Source organism: Erythrolamprus reginae, chromosome 8 (assembly GCF_031021105.1).
Source record: "Erythrolamprus reginae isolate rEryReg1 chromosome 8, rEryReg1.hap1, whole genome shotgun sequence".
In the NCBI taxonomy this organism is placed as follows: domain Eukaryota; kingdom Metazoa; phylum Chordata; class Lepidosauria; order Squamata; family Dipsadidae; genus Erythrolamprus; species Erythrolamprus reginae.
The window spans coordinates 32,443,038-32,460,495 of record NC_091957.1 but is presented as its reverse complement, the minus strand read 5'-3'; the positions used below and the strand labels follow the sequence as shown (position 1 = coordinate 32,460,495).

Genomic DNA, 17,458 nt, shown 5'->3' with positions numbered 1-17,458 from the left:
GGAACAGTTAGTATGTTTTACCCAAATAAATATATTACCCGGCTATGTTGCTGAGCCGCCCCTCTCCCCCGGAATGCATTAAGAGCTCCATTTCCGGCTATATTTGCCAAATATCTGGGCTGCTATGTATACTGCTCAAAAAAAAAATAAAGGGAACACTTAAACAACACAATATAACTCCAAGTAAATCAAACTTCTGTGAAATCAAACTGTGCACTTAGGAAGCAACACTGATTGACAATCAATTTCATTTTGTTGTCAGCACATTCAACTTTGTACAGGACAAAGTATTAAATGAGAATATTTCATTCATTCAGATGTAGGATGTGCTATTTGAGTGTTCCCTTTCTTTTTTTGAGCAGTGTATATTTATTTTGGGTGTTTCTTTTGTTTAGATTGTTTTAAAAAGTTATTAGTGTTTTGATTGTAATGTATTTGTAATGGAGATTGTAAAGTTTCCGCTTTACGTATGGTTTGTATGAGATGTATGATTGTTTTTTATATTAAGGGTTTTAAATTGTTTTAACCATTGGATTCTACTGTTTTGTTGTTGTGAGCCGCTCCAAGTCTCCGGAGAGGGGCGGTATACAAATCTAATTAATAATAATAATAATAATAATAATAATAATAATAATAATAATAATAATAATAATTTTTTAATTTGTAAGCCACCCAGGATCCTTGACTGAGATGAGAAACTAAAGAAATTGAATGAATGAATGAACGAATGAACGAATGAATGAACAAATGATCTAATGTAAAGGAGTAGCTCACAACAAAAAGTAGGTCTGGAGTGAGCTAAGATCTGAGTAGCTTTAATTCTGCAAGGAGGCGGTTGGGCCAGTGGGACTGAAGAAACCAGGTTAAGGAGCTTAGATTCATTCCAATTCCATAATCTTTGTAAATGCAGCGAATTAATCAAATTAGACTTCTGTTCCATTAGATAACTTCCAGAGGGGCAGCCATGTCCTTTGGAGCAAAAATAACGTTTTTGTGGTGCCACTTCATGACTGCTGATATCAGTAGTGGGTTGCAGCTGGTACAGGGTAATACGGCGTCCTGGTAGCAAAAATGGAGCTGCGCACGCATCTCCAGCTGTCCAGCGTGCATGCGTGAGCATCGGCGTGAGATTTGGCTACTGCGCATGCGCTGGAAGCAAAATCTCGCATGAGGATGCACATGCGAGTGAGTTTTTGGCGGGTTTTGCCAATTTTTTGCTTCTGTGCATGCAAGGCGAGGCTTTTATCAGCTGCATACTGATAACCCTTGTATGTCAGCTCCCCACAAGGGAGAGATCTGGGTCAGGAATACCTTGGTGGTTCCCCTCTCTTGTGAAGTGACAGGTTGCCTCCAGAGCCTGGCTGAGATTGGACAGCAGGGCTACCTGGCTCAAGGGAGGCCTTGGTGGTGGGAAGCAGAGGTGGGCTGCTAAGGTGCACAAGCCTGTGGCACTCCTGTGTGTCTGTGCACGATTTTGCTCCCTGCCCAGGTGCAATAGCAGAATTGCGCTGGACTCTGCTAGCACTCAGAGCCACGAGGGCGAGCACACATCACGGTTCCACCTTAGCAGCCCACCTCTGCTTCAGCCTCCCTGCTTCCACCTGCAAAGCAGGGCTACCTGCCCAGGTGCAGTAGCAGAATTACGCTGGACTCCATGGTTACCGTGCCAAAACACGGGCGCCCCTGCGTGTCAGTACGCGATTTCGTTACCTGTCCAGGTGCAGTAGCTGAATTGTGCTGGACTCCGCTAGCACTCAGAGCCACGGGGGTGAGCACACGTCACCGTTCCACCTTAGCAGCCCACCTCTGGGCTGACAAGAGCTGGGCCTCAGCCGGAGAATGGTGTCTTCTGAGGAAGGGCATCTAATCTGTTCTTTCTCTAATGTAGCTTTGGAATTCAACCACTGTCTCTGGACAATTGCAAGAGGAGGAAGTTGATTTGCAAAGGAAACAACCCATTCAGCCTGGTCACAGTGGGAAATCAAAGTAATTGTTCCATACTTTATTTTTATTTTTTTTGCCCAACTGAATGTTCCAACTTGCCCAGCCTGCACTGCTGCGGAAGAAAAACAGCTTGGCTGCCTGTTCTCATCCCCTACCAGTGCCAGGTTTTGGTGTGGCCCAGCCTTTAACTCTGCAGTTAATAATGTTAAGCTAAGTTTTAATAGCATTGTGCAAGGCTAAGCATTGAAACGACTTTTTAAAAGACAGTGGTGCATCTTTTCAGCAGTCAGAATGCAGCCTCTCTTCACTTTTTTTTGCAGTTATAAAAACAATAATAATCCCACCACACCAGGCAGAGGTTCCTCTTTGCCGATGCTCCCAGAGCGCTTTTGGTGTGTGTGTGTCCAGCGGGTGGGCTGGTATGGATCGGCGCAAGATTCAGCTTCTGCGCATGCATCGGAAGCCAAATCTCACATGAGGACGTGCACATGAGCGAGATTTCATGAATTTTTGCCCATATTTTTGCTTCTGTGCATGCGCAGAAACAAAATACCAGCAAAAATCACCGAAATCTCACTCTCACGCACATCCTCATGCAAGATTTGGCTCCCGGCACATGCGAAAAAGCCTCATCTCATGTCCACGCCTGTGCCCGCCTGCCAGTCAGCTGAAGCTGAGCGCACAGCTCCATTTTCGCTATCATGACGGCGCCCCCCCCCCCCGGGTTCCAGGTGCAACCCATTACTGCACCACACCCCTCTTTATCGCTTGAGTTGTTTTTGCATTGGAAGCGATATTGACAGCGTGTTTCAAATGTCGGATTTGATCTTGTGGTTGCTTTTAATATACTAATGTCTGATGGCTGGTGCAGAAGGCTATTTCTTCTTTAAAGATATTAACTCACCAGGGGTTGCCAGTGGAAGGGACACGCTACAGGCAAGGCTGTTGATGTAGATATGAAGCTTTGGAATTGCCAGTCCGGTCAGTTCAAATAAAGGAGACAATAGGCGCCTTCTGAAATGTCATAGGTATCATCTCTTCTTTTTCCCCCTTTCCCAGTTGTGAATTCTAAACATTCCTGGACGTGTCTCACCTTTCCCAGGAGGCACAGGGTCTGTTGAGCCCTGATCGAATAGGATATTCAAAGGTGAACAAGAATGTGGACAAACCAGAAGAGGTTTGGCCGCATTCTTGTTCACCTTTGAATACCAGAAAACTTTTTCTCCAAAGCTCACTGGGAATCGCACAGCTTTCATCTTTGTTGATCTCTGCCCCCTTCAAGCTGCCCAAATGAACATCTTTGTAAATAGGGAGGAGGTGGAGAAGAAGGGAAGAAAAGAGGCCCAAGTCTCAAAGCAGAGTCCCAGACCTTTCAGGGAATGCCCTGATTTGCCCGAGAAAACACAGCATGTAGACAGCCCAAATTGTCTGCCTTCCACATTTGGGGCCTTCTCTTTCCTCCAGCTGAGGCTTCCCCCATCCTTTCCCCAGCAGCTCCTTATGGAGGCTCTGTGGTGACCCAATACCGTTAGCTTGGCGCAGCCTGCTGGGTGAGGCCTTCTTGCCACCGCTAAGTTCCCTCTGCCAACTCAGTGCCACCATTTCTCTGCAGAACATGTCAACACCGGAAATTTGCTGCAGTGCTGAGTGCCGGATGGAGAGCTGGGCAAGCAAGTGAGCAGGCAAACAAGAGGGTTGTCAAAGGGGGAGGTTGGTGATGGGCAGGACAACCTATTCTCTCACCCGCTCTCTGCGCCCAGCTCTCCGTCTGGCACCCGCAGAGAATCATCCCCGCAGTGATGACATGTCCGGAGAAGAAATGGCAGCTCTGAGAGTTAACAAGAAGGGACTTGGCGGTCACAAGAAAGCCCAGCCCAGCCGGCCCCACCGAGCTAATGTCGTCGAGTCATATCCCATTCCGCCTTCCACTTTCAGCAGTAGCCTAGGTGGTTCCTGGACAGGAGGGGACCAGTGGGTGAACAGTGAACAGTTCACCTAAAATAGGTGAACAGTACAGTCAGGCGGTAGGGAAAGCAAATAGAATGCTTGGCTGCATAGCTAGAGGTATAACAAGCAGGAAGAGGAGCAGGAGATTGTGATCTCGCTGTGTAGAGCGCTGGTGAGACCACATTTGGAATACTATGTTCAGTTCTGGAAACCTCACCTACAAAAAGATATTGATAATATTGAATGGGTCCAAAGATGGGCTACAAAAAGGGTGGAAGGTCTTAAGCCTAAAACTTATCAGGAAAGACTTGATGAACTCAATCTTGTGTGCCGGCAGATATGGCTCCGCGTGCCACCTGTGGCACCCGTGCCATAGGTTCTCCATCACTGATCTACACGGTGCCAAGTTGCTGTATTTTTACATTTCTGTAAGTGTAAAAACTGTGCAAAGAGTGAAGAATAACTACAGTGATCCCTCTATTATCGCGAGGGTTCCGTTCCCAGACCCCTCGCGATAATCGATTTTTCGCAATGTAGGGTTGCGGAAGCAAAAACACCATCTGCGCATGCGTGCCCTTTTCCCCTGCGCATGCGCAGATGGTGGAGTTTGCGTTCCCCGCCGCCCACGCAAAGGGGAAACCCCGATTCGGCTCCTCGCTGCTGCTGCGCTACCGAGCAGATCAGCTGTTGGGCGGCCGAAGGAACCTTCCCTGGGTCTTCCCCTCTTGCTGGCGGGCGGGCGAGCGGCGGGCATCAGCGAGGAGCCGGGGTTTCCCCTTTGCGTGGGCGGCCGGGAAGACCCAGGTTGGGAGTTTGGGGGGGGTGCTGGGAAGCCCCCCATGCCGGCGGCGACCTTTTAAAACAGCCGCGCGGCTTCCCAACTGAGTCCTAAAGCCAAACGCCAAAGGTGAACTTCCGCGTTTGGCTTCAGGACTCATTTGGGAAGCGGCGCGGCTGTTTTAAAAGGTCGCCGCCGGCATGGGGGCCTTCCCAGCACCCCCCCGAAGCCCCAACCTGGGTTCGGGGGGGTGCTGGGAAGCCCCCCAGGCCGGCGGCGACCTTTTAAAACAGCCGCGCTGCTTCCCAGCTGACTCCCGAAGCCAAACGCGGAAGTGGGGTTTTTTTTAATTAATATTTTTTTTAAAAATCGCGATATAGCGTTTCGCGAAGATCGAGATCGCGAAACTCGAGGGATCACTGTATTCTGTTTAACTTCTAAACAGTTATTTTATTGCTTTCAAAGAGTGCCTTTGAAATCTTGTTTTGTTTTAAAGTCTGAACTGAGTTATATTACAGTGTTCCTTTTAGCATTTCTTGACCGTAGAAAGTTCTCTATTGTCTTTCCCTTTATTTCTCCCCCCTTTGGCACCAGTAGAAAAACTGTAAAACATTATCATTTTGGTCAGCACTTTGTGTTGCCTTTTACATGGCACCTCAAAGACACTATCTCAAAACAAATCTTAGCAATCGTGATTTCATTAGGTACTGCCTACTGAAGTCCCATTTTTAAAAAATAAATAAAACTGTCCCATACCTTATAAGATGGACAAAATCTTGAGCAGCCTCTCTGTTCTCACATGGAATGCAGACTATTTGGTGACCAGAGCTGCCTGTGGCTTTTTGCAAGAGTTACACCCTGACGCCTTCTTTTGGACAAGAGAGAGAATGCCAATGTGATATTAATGACTCTTCATCCATATCAAACTGAATTGGGGGCGTCAAATAAGTCAAGATAGCTCCTGCAACTGCATGCTCCTATTTATTTATTTATTTATTTATTTATTTATTCATTCATTCATTCATTCATTCATTCATTCATTCATTCATTCATTCATTCATTCATTTTATTCAATTTCTTATGCCGCCCTTCTCCTTAGACTCAGGGCGGCTTACAACATGTTAGCAATAGCACTTTTGAACAGAGCCAGCCTATCACCCCCACAATCCAGGTCCTCATTTTACCCACCTCGGAAGGATGGAAGGCTGAGTCAACCTTGAGCCGGTGGTGAGATTTGAACTGCTGACCTGCAGATCTAACAGTCAGCTTTAGTGGCCTGCAGTGCTGCACTCTACCCATTGCACCACCTCAGCTTTTTAAGATAGTTCTACCATTTTCACTGTTTTGACCTCTACCCTCACCCATGCATCTTTTCCCCCTTCCAAGCAAAGCTGATGTGTTCACACTGCACAAAGCCCAGTGGAGTTGCCTGGTGGAGAGAAGCTGGCCAGAGGAGTGGAGCCCAACACAGTGGTGTGTGGTTTGTGTGTTTGTGCGCGCGTGTGCATGCCATCTGGAAATGCTCTTCCGCTTGGATGCAGTGGACACTCTTGGTCACCCAGGACCATCAAAGGCAGAAAGGAGCCACAAGGGGCCACGCTGCTTTCAGGTTTTATTCTGAATGACAGGATTTCAGCCTAGAGAAGCAAAATGGACCCATCATCTGAAAAAGAAAAAAAAAATGCCAGGACTTCTAAGCAGGGGTGGGACTCACAAGGTTCTCACCAGTTCTGGAGAACCGGTAGTGGAAATCTTGAGTAGTTTGCAGAACCCGTAAATGCCACCTCTGACTGGATCCTCCCCCATCTATTCTCTGTCTCCCGAGTCCCAGCTGATCAGGAGGAATTAGGAGGATTTTGCAGTAATCTTCCCCTGCTGTGTCCACCAAGCCATGCCAACAGAACTGGTGGTAAACATTTTGAATCCCACCACTGCTTGCAAGGAACATTTAGCATTTGAGTGGAGAAATGAGATCTACATCATGATGGTTGTGTTTTTCCCCTCTAATTGAATATATATATGTCATTCTTTGTTGAATGCTGTCTACATGGGGCTACCTTTAAAAAGTGTTCAGAAACTTCAGATCGTGCAGAATGCAGCCGCGAGAGCCATCGTGGGGCTTCCTTGATTTGCCCATGTTTCTACAACACTCCATGGCCTGCACTGGCTGCCGATCAGTTTCCGGTCACAATTCAAAGTGTTGGTTATGACCGTTAAAGCCCTACATGGCACTGGACCAGAGTATCTCTGGAACCGCCTGCTACCGCATGAATCCCAGCGGCCGCTAAGGTCCCACAGAGTTGGCCTTCTCCGGGTCCCATCGACAAAACAATGTCGTTTGGCAGGCCCCAGGGGAAGAGCCATCTCTGTGGCAGCCCTGGCCCTCTGGAATCAACTCCCCTCGGAGATCAGAACTGCTCTCACCCTCCTTGTCTTTCATAAATTACTCAAGACCCACCTATATAGCCAGGCATGGGGGAACTGAGACACCTCTGAAGGCTTTTATATTTTATGATTGGTATGTATATGTTGTTTGGTTTTAAATGAGGGGTTTTATATGCGTTTATTTTTAATATTAGATTTGTTCTTTGACATTATTTTTTACTACTGTTGTGAGCCGCCCCGAGTCTTCTAAATCTAAAAAATTATAATTATTATAATTATTATATATGTCATTCTTTGTTGAATATCCTGTATTTTTCCCTACCATTCCCCCCCCTCCCCAAAAAACCCCATCTTTTTTCCTAGAAAAAGCCTCTTGCAGTCATAGTTTTTGAGAACCTTCACTTAAGCAGCTAGTTTGGGGAGTGAAGGGAGAGTTCTGCGGATGGAGCTTCTCTAACAAGGGGCCTGGTGGTTCTTTTCCTTTTGGGGTGCAGTGAGCCCCTTCCTCTTGCTCATGCATTGATGTCTGGTTTTCATGGACAGGTGGTGAAGACAATCGGCCTACGAGAAGTTTGGTTCTTTGGACTCCAGTACCAGGACACCAAGGGCTTCTCCACATGGTTGAAATTAAATAAAAAGGTATGAAGGTGCCTCCCATTTTATCTTCTGCTTCTGCCCCCAAATTAAAAAAAGAGAGAATTTGCTTTCTTGGGCAGGGATGGAACAGGTTTGCCTTTGTGGGGTTGGGCCTCTATCAGTTGAATGAGAGTCACAGACAATGGTCCCGTCATTCTCCGAGACAGACTACAGCCCCACCTCTGAATCCGGAGCCCCTTCCCAGCTTTCTTTCCATCTCTAGAAGGCTGCTACGTTTCAGGTGGCATTGACAGGTCTACTGCTTTGTCCACCTGACAACCTTCTAGGTCAGTGAGGGTGAACCTTTTTTTGGTTAGCGTGACAGAAGTGGGTGTGTTAGCATGCATTTGCCCACATCCCTCCCCCCCATGCATGTGCACCTCCCCGCGCTGCCCCCCGTGCATGTGCACAGGCCTTTCTGAAGCCCGGTAGGTGAAAAAAAATGCCCAAACAGGCAAACCGGAAGTTTGGGAAAATGCACTTCCTGTTTGCCGCTGTGCTGTTTTTTGCACTCTGGGGCTTCGGGAAGCTTCCCTGAACTCTCCAGAGTGCAAAAAACAGCACAACGGCAAACCGTAAGTTCAGAAAACGCAATTCCGGTTTCCCTGTTGTGCTGCTTTTTACACTGCAGGGTTTTAGGAAGCCATGGCCGTTCCAGAATCCTGGAAGTTAGAAGGCTACTGTCAACATTTGCTATGCTGCTGCATTCTTTCGCTTGGTTGTCTTAGAGATGGAGGGGGTAGAGATCGGGGGGGGGGATTGGGAAGTGTGCAGGAGGAGAGTAAGTTTCAATTTCTGAGGTGCCAGGCGGAGGCCGTTAGATGGAAAATTCCTGAAGAGTCCGGGAGGAGCAACTTGTGCCACCTGATGCATCTGGACAATGGAGATTGGGTGAATGCCCAACAGGGGGGTGAAAAAGGGGTTTTGATATGTGTGTAATGCGCCATTTTTCTTCAGACTTTGCTTTTCTTTCAATGTTTCAAGTTCTGATTTTGATAAATTCACTTTTGAACTTTATAAAAGGACTCTGAGTTTTATTTGTCTGAATTCAGACTGGCAGCCTTGACAGCTACAATGGAGGGCAAAGGCTGAGCTAGAAACACCAGGCGAGTCAATCCAGTGGAATAGATTTAACAAACTGTCCTTGGATTTAGGGCAGTCACTCCAACCTGGGCCCCATGGTTGGGGCCATGGGTAACAGATTTCTGGCTTAGTAGCCTCGAGGGCACTTTTTCTAAAGGCAAGTGGATTTCCTTGGGGTCTTTCCTGGAAGGCGTTTCATTTCTTCCCTAAGACACTTCTTCAGTTCTGACTGAATGGCGGAGAATGAAAGGATTTAGATTCCTTGTATTCCCAATGGCTACCTCCCGTTCTCCACCATTCAGTCAGAACAGAAGAAGCTTCTTAGGTGAGAAGCAAAACGTCGTCAAGGAAAAACCAGGATCTTTAAAAAAGCACCCTTGGGGCTGTTAAGCCAGAAGGCCCTCTAGATCAAATTATAGTCTAGTGTCTAATTAATATAATATAAATATGGTGACTTTAATGCTGATGTAATGCTAATATACTAGTATTAATTTAATTTTCTTCTGTACTTACTACAGTGATACCTTGTCTTAGCAACTTGATTGGTTCCAGGACGAGGTCCGTAAGGTGAAAAGTTCGTAAGACGAAACAATGTTTTCCATAGGAATCAGTGGCAAAGCGATTAATGCGTGCAAGTCCAAAATTCACCCCTTTTGCCAGCCAAAGCACCCGTTTTCGCACTAGTGGAATTCCCCTGAGGCTCCCCTCCATGGGAAACCCTACCTCCAGATTTTGCGATGCTGCAGGGGAATCCCAGCAGGGGAATCCCAGCATCGCAGAAACGGGTGCTTCGCTGGCAATGGAAGTCCGGAGGTGGGGTTTCCCAGCAAGGGAAGTCTCAGCGAAATCGCAGCATCGCCACCGCACCTGGACTTCAGTTGCCAGCCGAAGTGCCCATTTGCGTGCTGGTGGGATTCCCCTGCTGGGATTCCCCTGCATCATCACAAAATCCAGAGATGGGGTTTCCTAAGGAGGGGAGCCTCAGGGGAATCCCACCAGCGCGAAAACGGGTGCTTCGGTTGGCAACGGACGTCCGGAGGCAGGGCATCCCAGTGGTGGCGGCGGGTTCATAAGGTGAAAATAGTTCGGAAGAAGAGGCAAAAAAAATCTTAAACCCCAGGTTCCTATGACGAGGGGTTCGTAAGATGAGGTATCACTGCATTGTGGTTTTTTTTAAGTGAAAAAGTAATAAAAATATTTTAAAAGAAATAGCGCCCTTAGGAGAGCCAATGACCTGAATGAGACCTGAGAAACTCCACAGACCTCCTGGCTTCGTATTTATCCCAGGAGTTCTCAGTTGTGAGGCTTCTTGGATGTGTTTTCTCCTCCTGATTTTGCCACAATGTGCTGCAGGTTACAGCTCAGGACGTGCGGAAAGAGAGCCCGCTGCTCTTCAAATTCCGGGCCAAATTCTACCCAGAGGATGTTGCCGAGGAGCTGATACAAGACATCACGCAGCGCCTCTTCTTCCTGCAAGTGAAGGAGGCCATCTTGAATGATGATATCTACTGTCCCCCGGAGACAGCCGTTCTCCTGGCTTCTTACGCGGTCCAGTCCAAATACGGGGACTTCAATAAGGAGGTTCATAAGCCGGGCTACCTAACGACTGACAAACTGCTCCCTCAAAGGTAGAGCGAAGTCTGGTGAAGTTTGTGGTTCCCCCTTTTAAATGCGTAGCTACATACACTGTTCAAACAAAATAAAGGGAACACTTAAACAACACAATATAACTCCAAGTAAATCAAACTTCTGTGAAATCAAACTGTCCACTTAGGAAGCAACACTGATTGGCAATCCATTTCACATGCTGTTGTGCGCTTTCAACTTTGTACAGAACAAACTATATTTCATTCATTCAGATCTAGGATGTGTTCTTTGAGTGTTCCCTTTATTTTTTTTATCAGTATATTTTATTAGAAGCTTTATATATCACTTTTTTTGCTATAAAATTTGTATGTTATTCCACACTGGATGAGCCTCATCCTCTCTATTTCTTTTTGCAATTTTTGTTATTTTTTTCAATAATCCATACATTAATCCATATACAATTAAATGTAACAATATTGTAAACACCTGCTTATACATTTTGTAAATCATTCATATATTCTTAATATGTGAAACAATTTATTTCAGGTATATTTTCGTAAATATGCTTCTAAAAAAGAAAAGAAAAAATATACATCTATTTTTTGTCTCCTGGGATATCTACCCATTAATTTCAAACAATTGCCCCCTTCCAAATTAACTGCTATTTGCTTAATTTACCAAGATAGTTACTATTTCTCATGGCTTTTAATTTTAAGCCAGATTTGCTTATTCCCCTTTTATTAATTTTTAATTAATCATTTACCCCCCCCCCATTTTATTGCAACCAAATGCCCCATAAAAAACAATATTCATTTGTATAATTTTCCTAAACTATCATTATTGTTCTCATATCATTATTTTATTGACCTTATTCCAAATCATTTAGTTCTTCAAATCTCTACATAATATATTATCTTTCTGTTTTGAGGTTGGTCGGGCCACACGTTGCACTCAGTTGTGTTTTGCTGAATAAACCACAATGAAGGGAAATGCCGTTTATATGGCGTTAAGACTGGGGTGGGTTCTAACTTAGCTTGCTGCTGGTTGGCTTCCTCCCGTGCCATGTGAGCATGCCAAAATATCACACACACCCCACAAAAAAAGCTGAAAACCTGACGAAGACTCATGTGCAGTGTGGAAACTGCTTCAGCGCATGTTCAGAAGGAAAATAAAAATAAAAATTCCCCATCCCCGCAAAATAATGGACCAGCATTGACCGAACTGGTTTCATGATGTTACCATAACATCATCAGTGGATTGCTACTGGTTCGGGCAAACCAGTCTGAACTGGGATGACCCCACCTCTAGTTAAGACGCAAATAAAGTTGTGCTGAGCACAGTGTGTGAATGCAGGCTAAATGCTTTTGGTGTGTGCTTTTCAGTTATTTCTTTTCCATAGTAAAATAATACTTAGATCCCAAACTACTGTTGCTTTAAGAGCCGGGAAAGAGATATTCTGAAAAATTGAACAATAGTGTGAGAAGGAGAAACCTTTGGGAAGCAAAGACTCGAGAGACAAGATTTTTAAAGGCACCCAGAGAGATTCAAGCCTTGGAGAGGACCCATAAGCAATCCCAGTGTTATCTACTGCCCACATTCATGTCACATCTCTTCCACTAAGTGGAAACCTTGGAGGTTCTTTTCATGGTTGAACTTCATGTGGCTGAAGAATTTGTTTTTGCTGAGCTATTCATATAGCTTCCTCCCTCATACTTTGCTGTAAGGTCTCACAGAGTCGGCCTTTTCCAGGTCCTACCCGACAAACAATATCGGTTGGCAGGACCTCGGGGAAGAGCCTTCTCTGTGGTGGCTCCAACCCTATGGAATCAACTGCCTCCAGAGATCTCCTCCCTACTTGTCTTCCAGAAAGCCGTTAAGACCTGGCTTTTCCGGCAGGCCTGGAATTAGGATTGACTGCTAGTATGTATGCTTTTTTAAATGATATTATAGTTTTATTGCATTGTAGATTTTATTGTTGTATTTTATCGCTCTTTTTACTACTATTGTATTTATGATTGTTGTTAGCCGCTCTGAGTCCATTTTGGAGTAAGAGGCATATAAATACAATAAATAAATAAATATGTCTTCCACCTCTTTGTCTTATAGAGTTTTGGAACAGCATAAACTTAACAAGGATCAGTGGGAAGAAAGAATCCAGGTGTGGCATGAGGAACATCGGGGGATGCTCAGGTATGGCTGGGAAGAAGGAAAGGTGCTTTTGTGGTTCAAAAGAGAGCATAACACTTAATGATTGTCATAGGGGTCAAATAAGCAATGAGGAAACAATCAATATTAATTAAAAAACCTTAAGAATACAAGCAACAAGTTGCAGTCATACAATCATAAGTGGGAGGAGATGTGTGATAGGAATGATGAGAAAAAACTAGTAGAAATAGAAGTGCAGACTTAGTAAATAGTTTGACAGTGTTGAGTGTTTAGCAGAGTGATGGCGTTTGGGGAAAAACTGTTCTTGTGTCTTGTTGTTCTTAGTGCGCAGTGCTCTGTGGTGACGTTTTGAGAGCAGGAGTTGAAACAGTTTCTGTCCAGGATGCGAGGGGTCAGGAAATATTTTCACAGCCCTTTATGTCATTTACAAGTCCCCTGGTGAGGTATTCTGCTTGCAGGGGCATCTTCAAGGCATAATTATGTCTAATGATGCAAGGTAGTTAGTTCTTTGGGCACACTGTTGCAATCACATTTTGACTTTCATTTACCAGAGACTTTGGTCATCCATCTACCCTTCAGACAGATGGGAAGACTGATAGAGTCTCTATGCCTGACTGAGCTGGTTGGTTGTTACTCTGAAAGCAGACAATCCTATGCACTAAAAGCTGCAATACTCCAATCAAATGGGCACAGTACCAAATGTTGCCAAAAAAGAGGATGCTTTTGAGCAGAGGTCTTCAAACTTGGCAACTTTAAGACTTGTGGACCTCAACTTCCAGAAGCTGTGGCTAGAGAATTCTGGGAGTTGAAGTCCACAAGTCTTAAAGTTGCCTAGTTTGAAGACCTCTGCTTTTGAGAATGCGCCACCGAAATGTAGCTTTTAACGTTAACATCTGTTTTGTTTTCTTGGTCCTTTCAGAGAAGATGCCATCTTAGAATACCTAAAAATTGCACAAGATCTGGAGATGTATGGTGTGAACTACTTTAGTATTAAGAACAAGAAAGGCTCAGAACTCTGGTTAGGAGTAGATGCTCTTGGGCTCAACATTTATGAACACAATGACCGGTAACTATTCTCCTTGATCTTCTGATATAGTGCACGGTGGTGTGTGTTTGTGTTTGTGTTTGTGTCTGTGTGTCTGCCTGTCTGCCTGACAGAGAGGGTGATTGAGAGGGGAAGGTTTATAAAAGCAGGACACAGCTGGATCTGACAAAATCTTCACAAATGATGATAGCCACCTTCTCCTTTGATCAACTAGATACTGCCACATTCTTGGAATTTTGTCTGCCAGCAATTCTCTTTTAATTTTTTTAATCTAACTTCGTTTTGTCATTGTTCCTGATAATATGTTGTTCTAATTGGATCTCTCTAGCCCTGTTTTAGCCAGAGTGACTTTCTGTGTTATCATTGGTTTGCCATTAGTTGCTTCCAGTTCTCACACATGTCTGTGAATCTACTGACAGATTTTTACTGGAATATTCATTCATTCATTCATTCATTCATTCATTCATTCATTTCGACAGCTATCCAACTTAACCAAGTGCCTCTAGTTAGCTTACAATTCTAAAATTCCAAAACAATTAAAACAATTTAAAAACATACAACAATAAAAACAAGTGGAACTTGCTTTCTAATCCCAACATAATTGTTTCCCAGAAATTAAATTGCTTCTTAGGCTCATAGGGATTTTGTGGCTCATTTAGCTCTCATACTCATCATCCTTGAAACAGAAGGATTGAATAAGAGGGTTGGGTTTTTAAAATTTGTTTTGCTTCCTGTGATATGAAGCGAAGCTCACTGCTTGAATTGTCTCTGCATGGTCTGCATCTACACATACCTTCAAACTGCAAGAATTCGGGGAAATCTGAATTTTAGATATCGAGAGATTTTAGATACACACAGTTTTTAATTACTAGGAAAAGTCACTCTTCTGGCCCAGATTTGTGTGGGTGATCCTTGTCTTATTAAATGGCATCTACCCAGTGATAGGCTCCTATGGGTACGGTCAGGAACGCAGTTCCGGTAGCAAAATTTGGAGCTCCACCCCAGAGCACCCAGCTTGCACTGAAAGATGTTGAAACAAAATGCATAAGCCATACCCATAGTGTGGTAGTAAACATTTTGGTAGCCCATCACTGCATCTAAGGAAGCACCGTTGAAGTAAATGCAATATGAGGAGGTCTTCCTGGCTTTTATGGAGCTGGGTGGCTGCACAGTTTGCATCAAAAAAGAGGTTAGAGCACATGTAGGGCAGGATATACCTGGCATTTTAAACTGGTCATTTCCCCTTTACTTGTGATCCCTGCCCCTTTGGGATTCAAGGTTGGATTTGCAGGCATCTGGAGGATAAGAGACAATATAGGAAATCCTTGACTTACAACCATTCGTTTATCAATGATGTGAAAAAGGTGACTTATTGGCCAGTCTATACAGATCCCCATGGCAAAAAGGGGCGTTTAGCCATCGGCATGTATTTGTGAAAGTTGCAGCATCGCAGGGTCACGTGATCACCATTTAGCACCTTCCCAGATGGAGAAGTTGGATTCACTTAGCAACCACATGATTTGTTTAACAACTGCAGGGATTCTCTCAACAACTCTGTGACCAAAGCGGGTGCAATTAAGTTAGCAACAGAAATTCTGGTTATCATTGTGGTTGCGAGGACTACCTTTATGCATATCACGATGTCATCACACAAACAATGCGGATTATATCCTGGTCACCCTTTGGAACTGATTCCTGCCTTGGACTGGATGCCTCGGAAGGCACCTTAGAAATGAGATGACTTGTTTGGAGCTGCCCTTCATTTTTCCTAGATCTGTTCAGTTTCATAGTTTAGTCAATTTGGAATTTCCACTTACATTGTGAATCTGAACACTTTCATTGGTGGGAGATGTATGGAGGGTGTGAACAAAAACAGGCTCCATATTTTTCAGAGTATAAGACGCACCTTTTTATCCCCCAAAAGAGGGTGAAATTTGGATGCGTCTTATACACCAAATGTAGCCCCATCCACCTACACCCTTTGGTCTCTGCCTCCCAACAATTTGCCTCTTCGCAGAGCCTGATTAGCACAAGCAACTGAATAAATGCCTTTAGAATGTTCAAATTAGACTTATTTTTTAAAGACTGCTTTATTATTGTTATAGACAACTTAACAAAATGAAGAAACTTTTTAAAATAAATGCTTGATCTGAAGAGGTTCTGTGCTACTGTATCTTCTTTTAAATAGCATAGAGAATGTTTCCAGAAAGCCACATCAATTTTAAAGATCTGTAAAAGTATAATCTGAAATGTATCAGTGTCCTGTTTAGAATTAAGATAAAGCAGCTGAGCTAAACCCTGACTTAGTCATGTTTGGAGTAGATCTATTTAAATAATTGGGTGGCGTTAGTGTGACTACATTTATCTGGCATTAATATAGTGCCATGATGTACATTTCTCCAATTCTTTGCTATGCTATTTATATGGGTCAGGCATACATGTACAGAAATACAAAGTAAACAATATATATATCATCTGTGCTGGTTTCTGTTTGGCAAATTGCTGAGAGGCAGAGGCCTTTTCCCCTTGTTTTCCTCACCCAAAACTAAAGTGTGTCTTATACTCTGAAAAATACGGTGTTTTGGATTGATGCAGCTGTTCATTGAGGTTTAATTTTTGAATCACCTTTCACAGGCTAACACCCAAAATTGGGTTCCCCTGGAGCGAGATCAGAAACATTTCCTTCAATGATAAGAAGTTTGTCATCAAGCCTATTGACAAGAAAGCTCCAGTAAGTTTCACTTTGCAACTTGTTTGTTTGTTTACTTACTTACTTACTTATTTTTATGCCGTCCTTCTCCTTAGACTCAGGGTGGCTTACAACATGTTAGCAATAGCACTTTTTAACCGAGCCAGCCTATTGCCCCCACAATCCGAGTCCTCATTTTACCCACCTTGGAAGGATGGAAGGCTGAGTCAACCTTAACTGTTTTAGACTATTAGTTTATTCAGAGATTAATTTAAAAGAAGTGGAAAGTTCAGATCAAATGAAATTGAAGACCTGAAATTGGGGGGTTTAAAAAGCGGGTTTTGCCTCTGCATTTGACTTTTTTTAAAATTGTGTTCACCAAACAGAAATGAGCAGCAAGAATAGCAGTGCTATCTCAGCCAATCAGTCAGGCTAATCAAAGGAATGAAGCAATAAAACAAAAAATCAATTGACTGTAAAGATAACAGAGTTTAACTGTTGGCAAGTTTTGCAGGCAATAAAAAAGACCATAACTAATATAGAGAGATGGTATTACTCTGGCTGGGCAGGAAGTCATGTGAATAGAATTTAGTGTGAGTGTTGCAGGACCTTGACTGAAGGAGAACCAACCTTTGATGGCTGCAACTGCACTTGGGGAAAACCGAGCAGGAGTATCACACAAATCCTTTGCAAAGCAATCATGGGCAGCCACTGCATCAAGATAATGATAAGATCTTCTAAGTTTGATGTTTATATCTTGGTTATCTTGGGAGGTGGGAAATTAAGAAATATGAAATACAGTGGTACCTCCACTTACGAACTTAAATTTGTTCCATGACTAGGTTCTTAAGCAGAAACAATTTTTCCCATAGGAATCAATGTAAAAGCAAATAATGTGTGTGATTGGGGAAACCACAGGGAGGGTGGAGGCCCTGTTTCCTCCCAGGAGATTCCTAGAGAAGCCCCACGGAGGGCTTTCAGATCACAGAGAAGGAGAGATGAAGGTAGTGCTTTTTACATTTGTATTGTTTGAATTCAAGGAGGAGGGGCTGTAAGAGACAATTTTATTGGCAGTTTGTGTTCAATCAGATTAGGCTGGGGCAGGATTAGACTGGGAAGGATAAAAGGCAGGAAAAAGCCATTTTAAGTTGCACTTTCAGATTACAGAGAAGGAGAGAGGAAGGTAGTGCTTTTTACA

At 44.0% G+C, this 17,458-nt stretch overlaps 1 protein-coding gene across 1 annotated transcript in view; it reads left to right on the top strand.

The window, feature by feature from the left end:
* The window catches only part of MSN (moesin), an 88,341-nt gene that overhangs the window by 53,541 nt on the left and 17,342 nt on the right, over window positions 1-17,458 (top strand). The window contains exons 3-7 of the mRNA XM_070759595.1: window positions 7,598-7,693; window positions 10,127-10,401; window positions 12,467-12,550; window positions 13,446-13,592; window positions 16,206-16,302. Coding sequence (XP_070615696.1) covers window positions 7,598-7,693; window positions 10,127-10,401; window positions 12,467-12,550; window positions 13,446-13,592; window positions 16,206-16,302 — 699 coding nt within the window. The remainder of the gene's footprint in view (window positions 1-7,597; window positions 7,694-10,126; window positions 10,402-12,466; window positions 12,551-13,445; window positions 13,593-16,205; window positions 16,303-17,458) is intronic.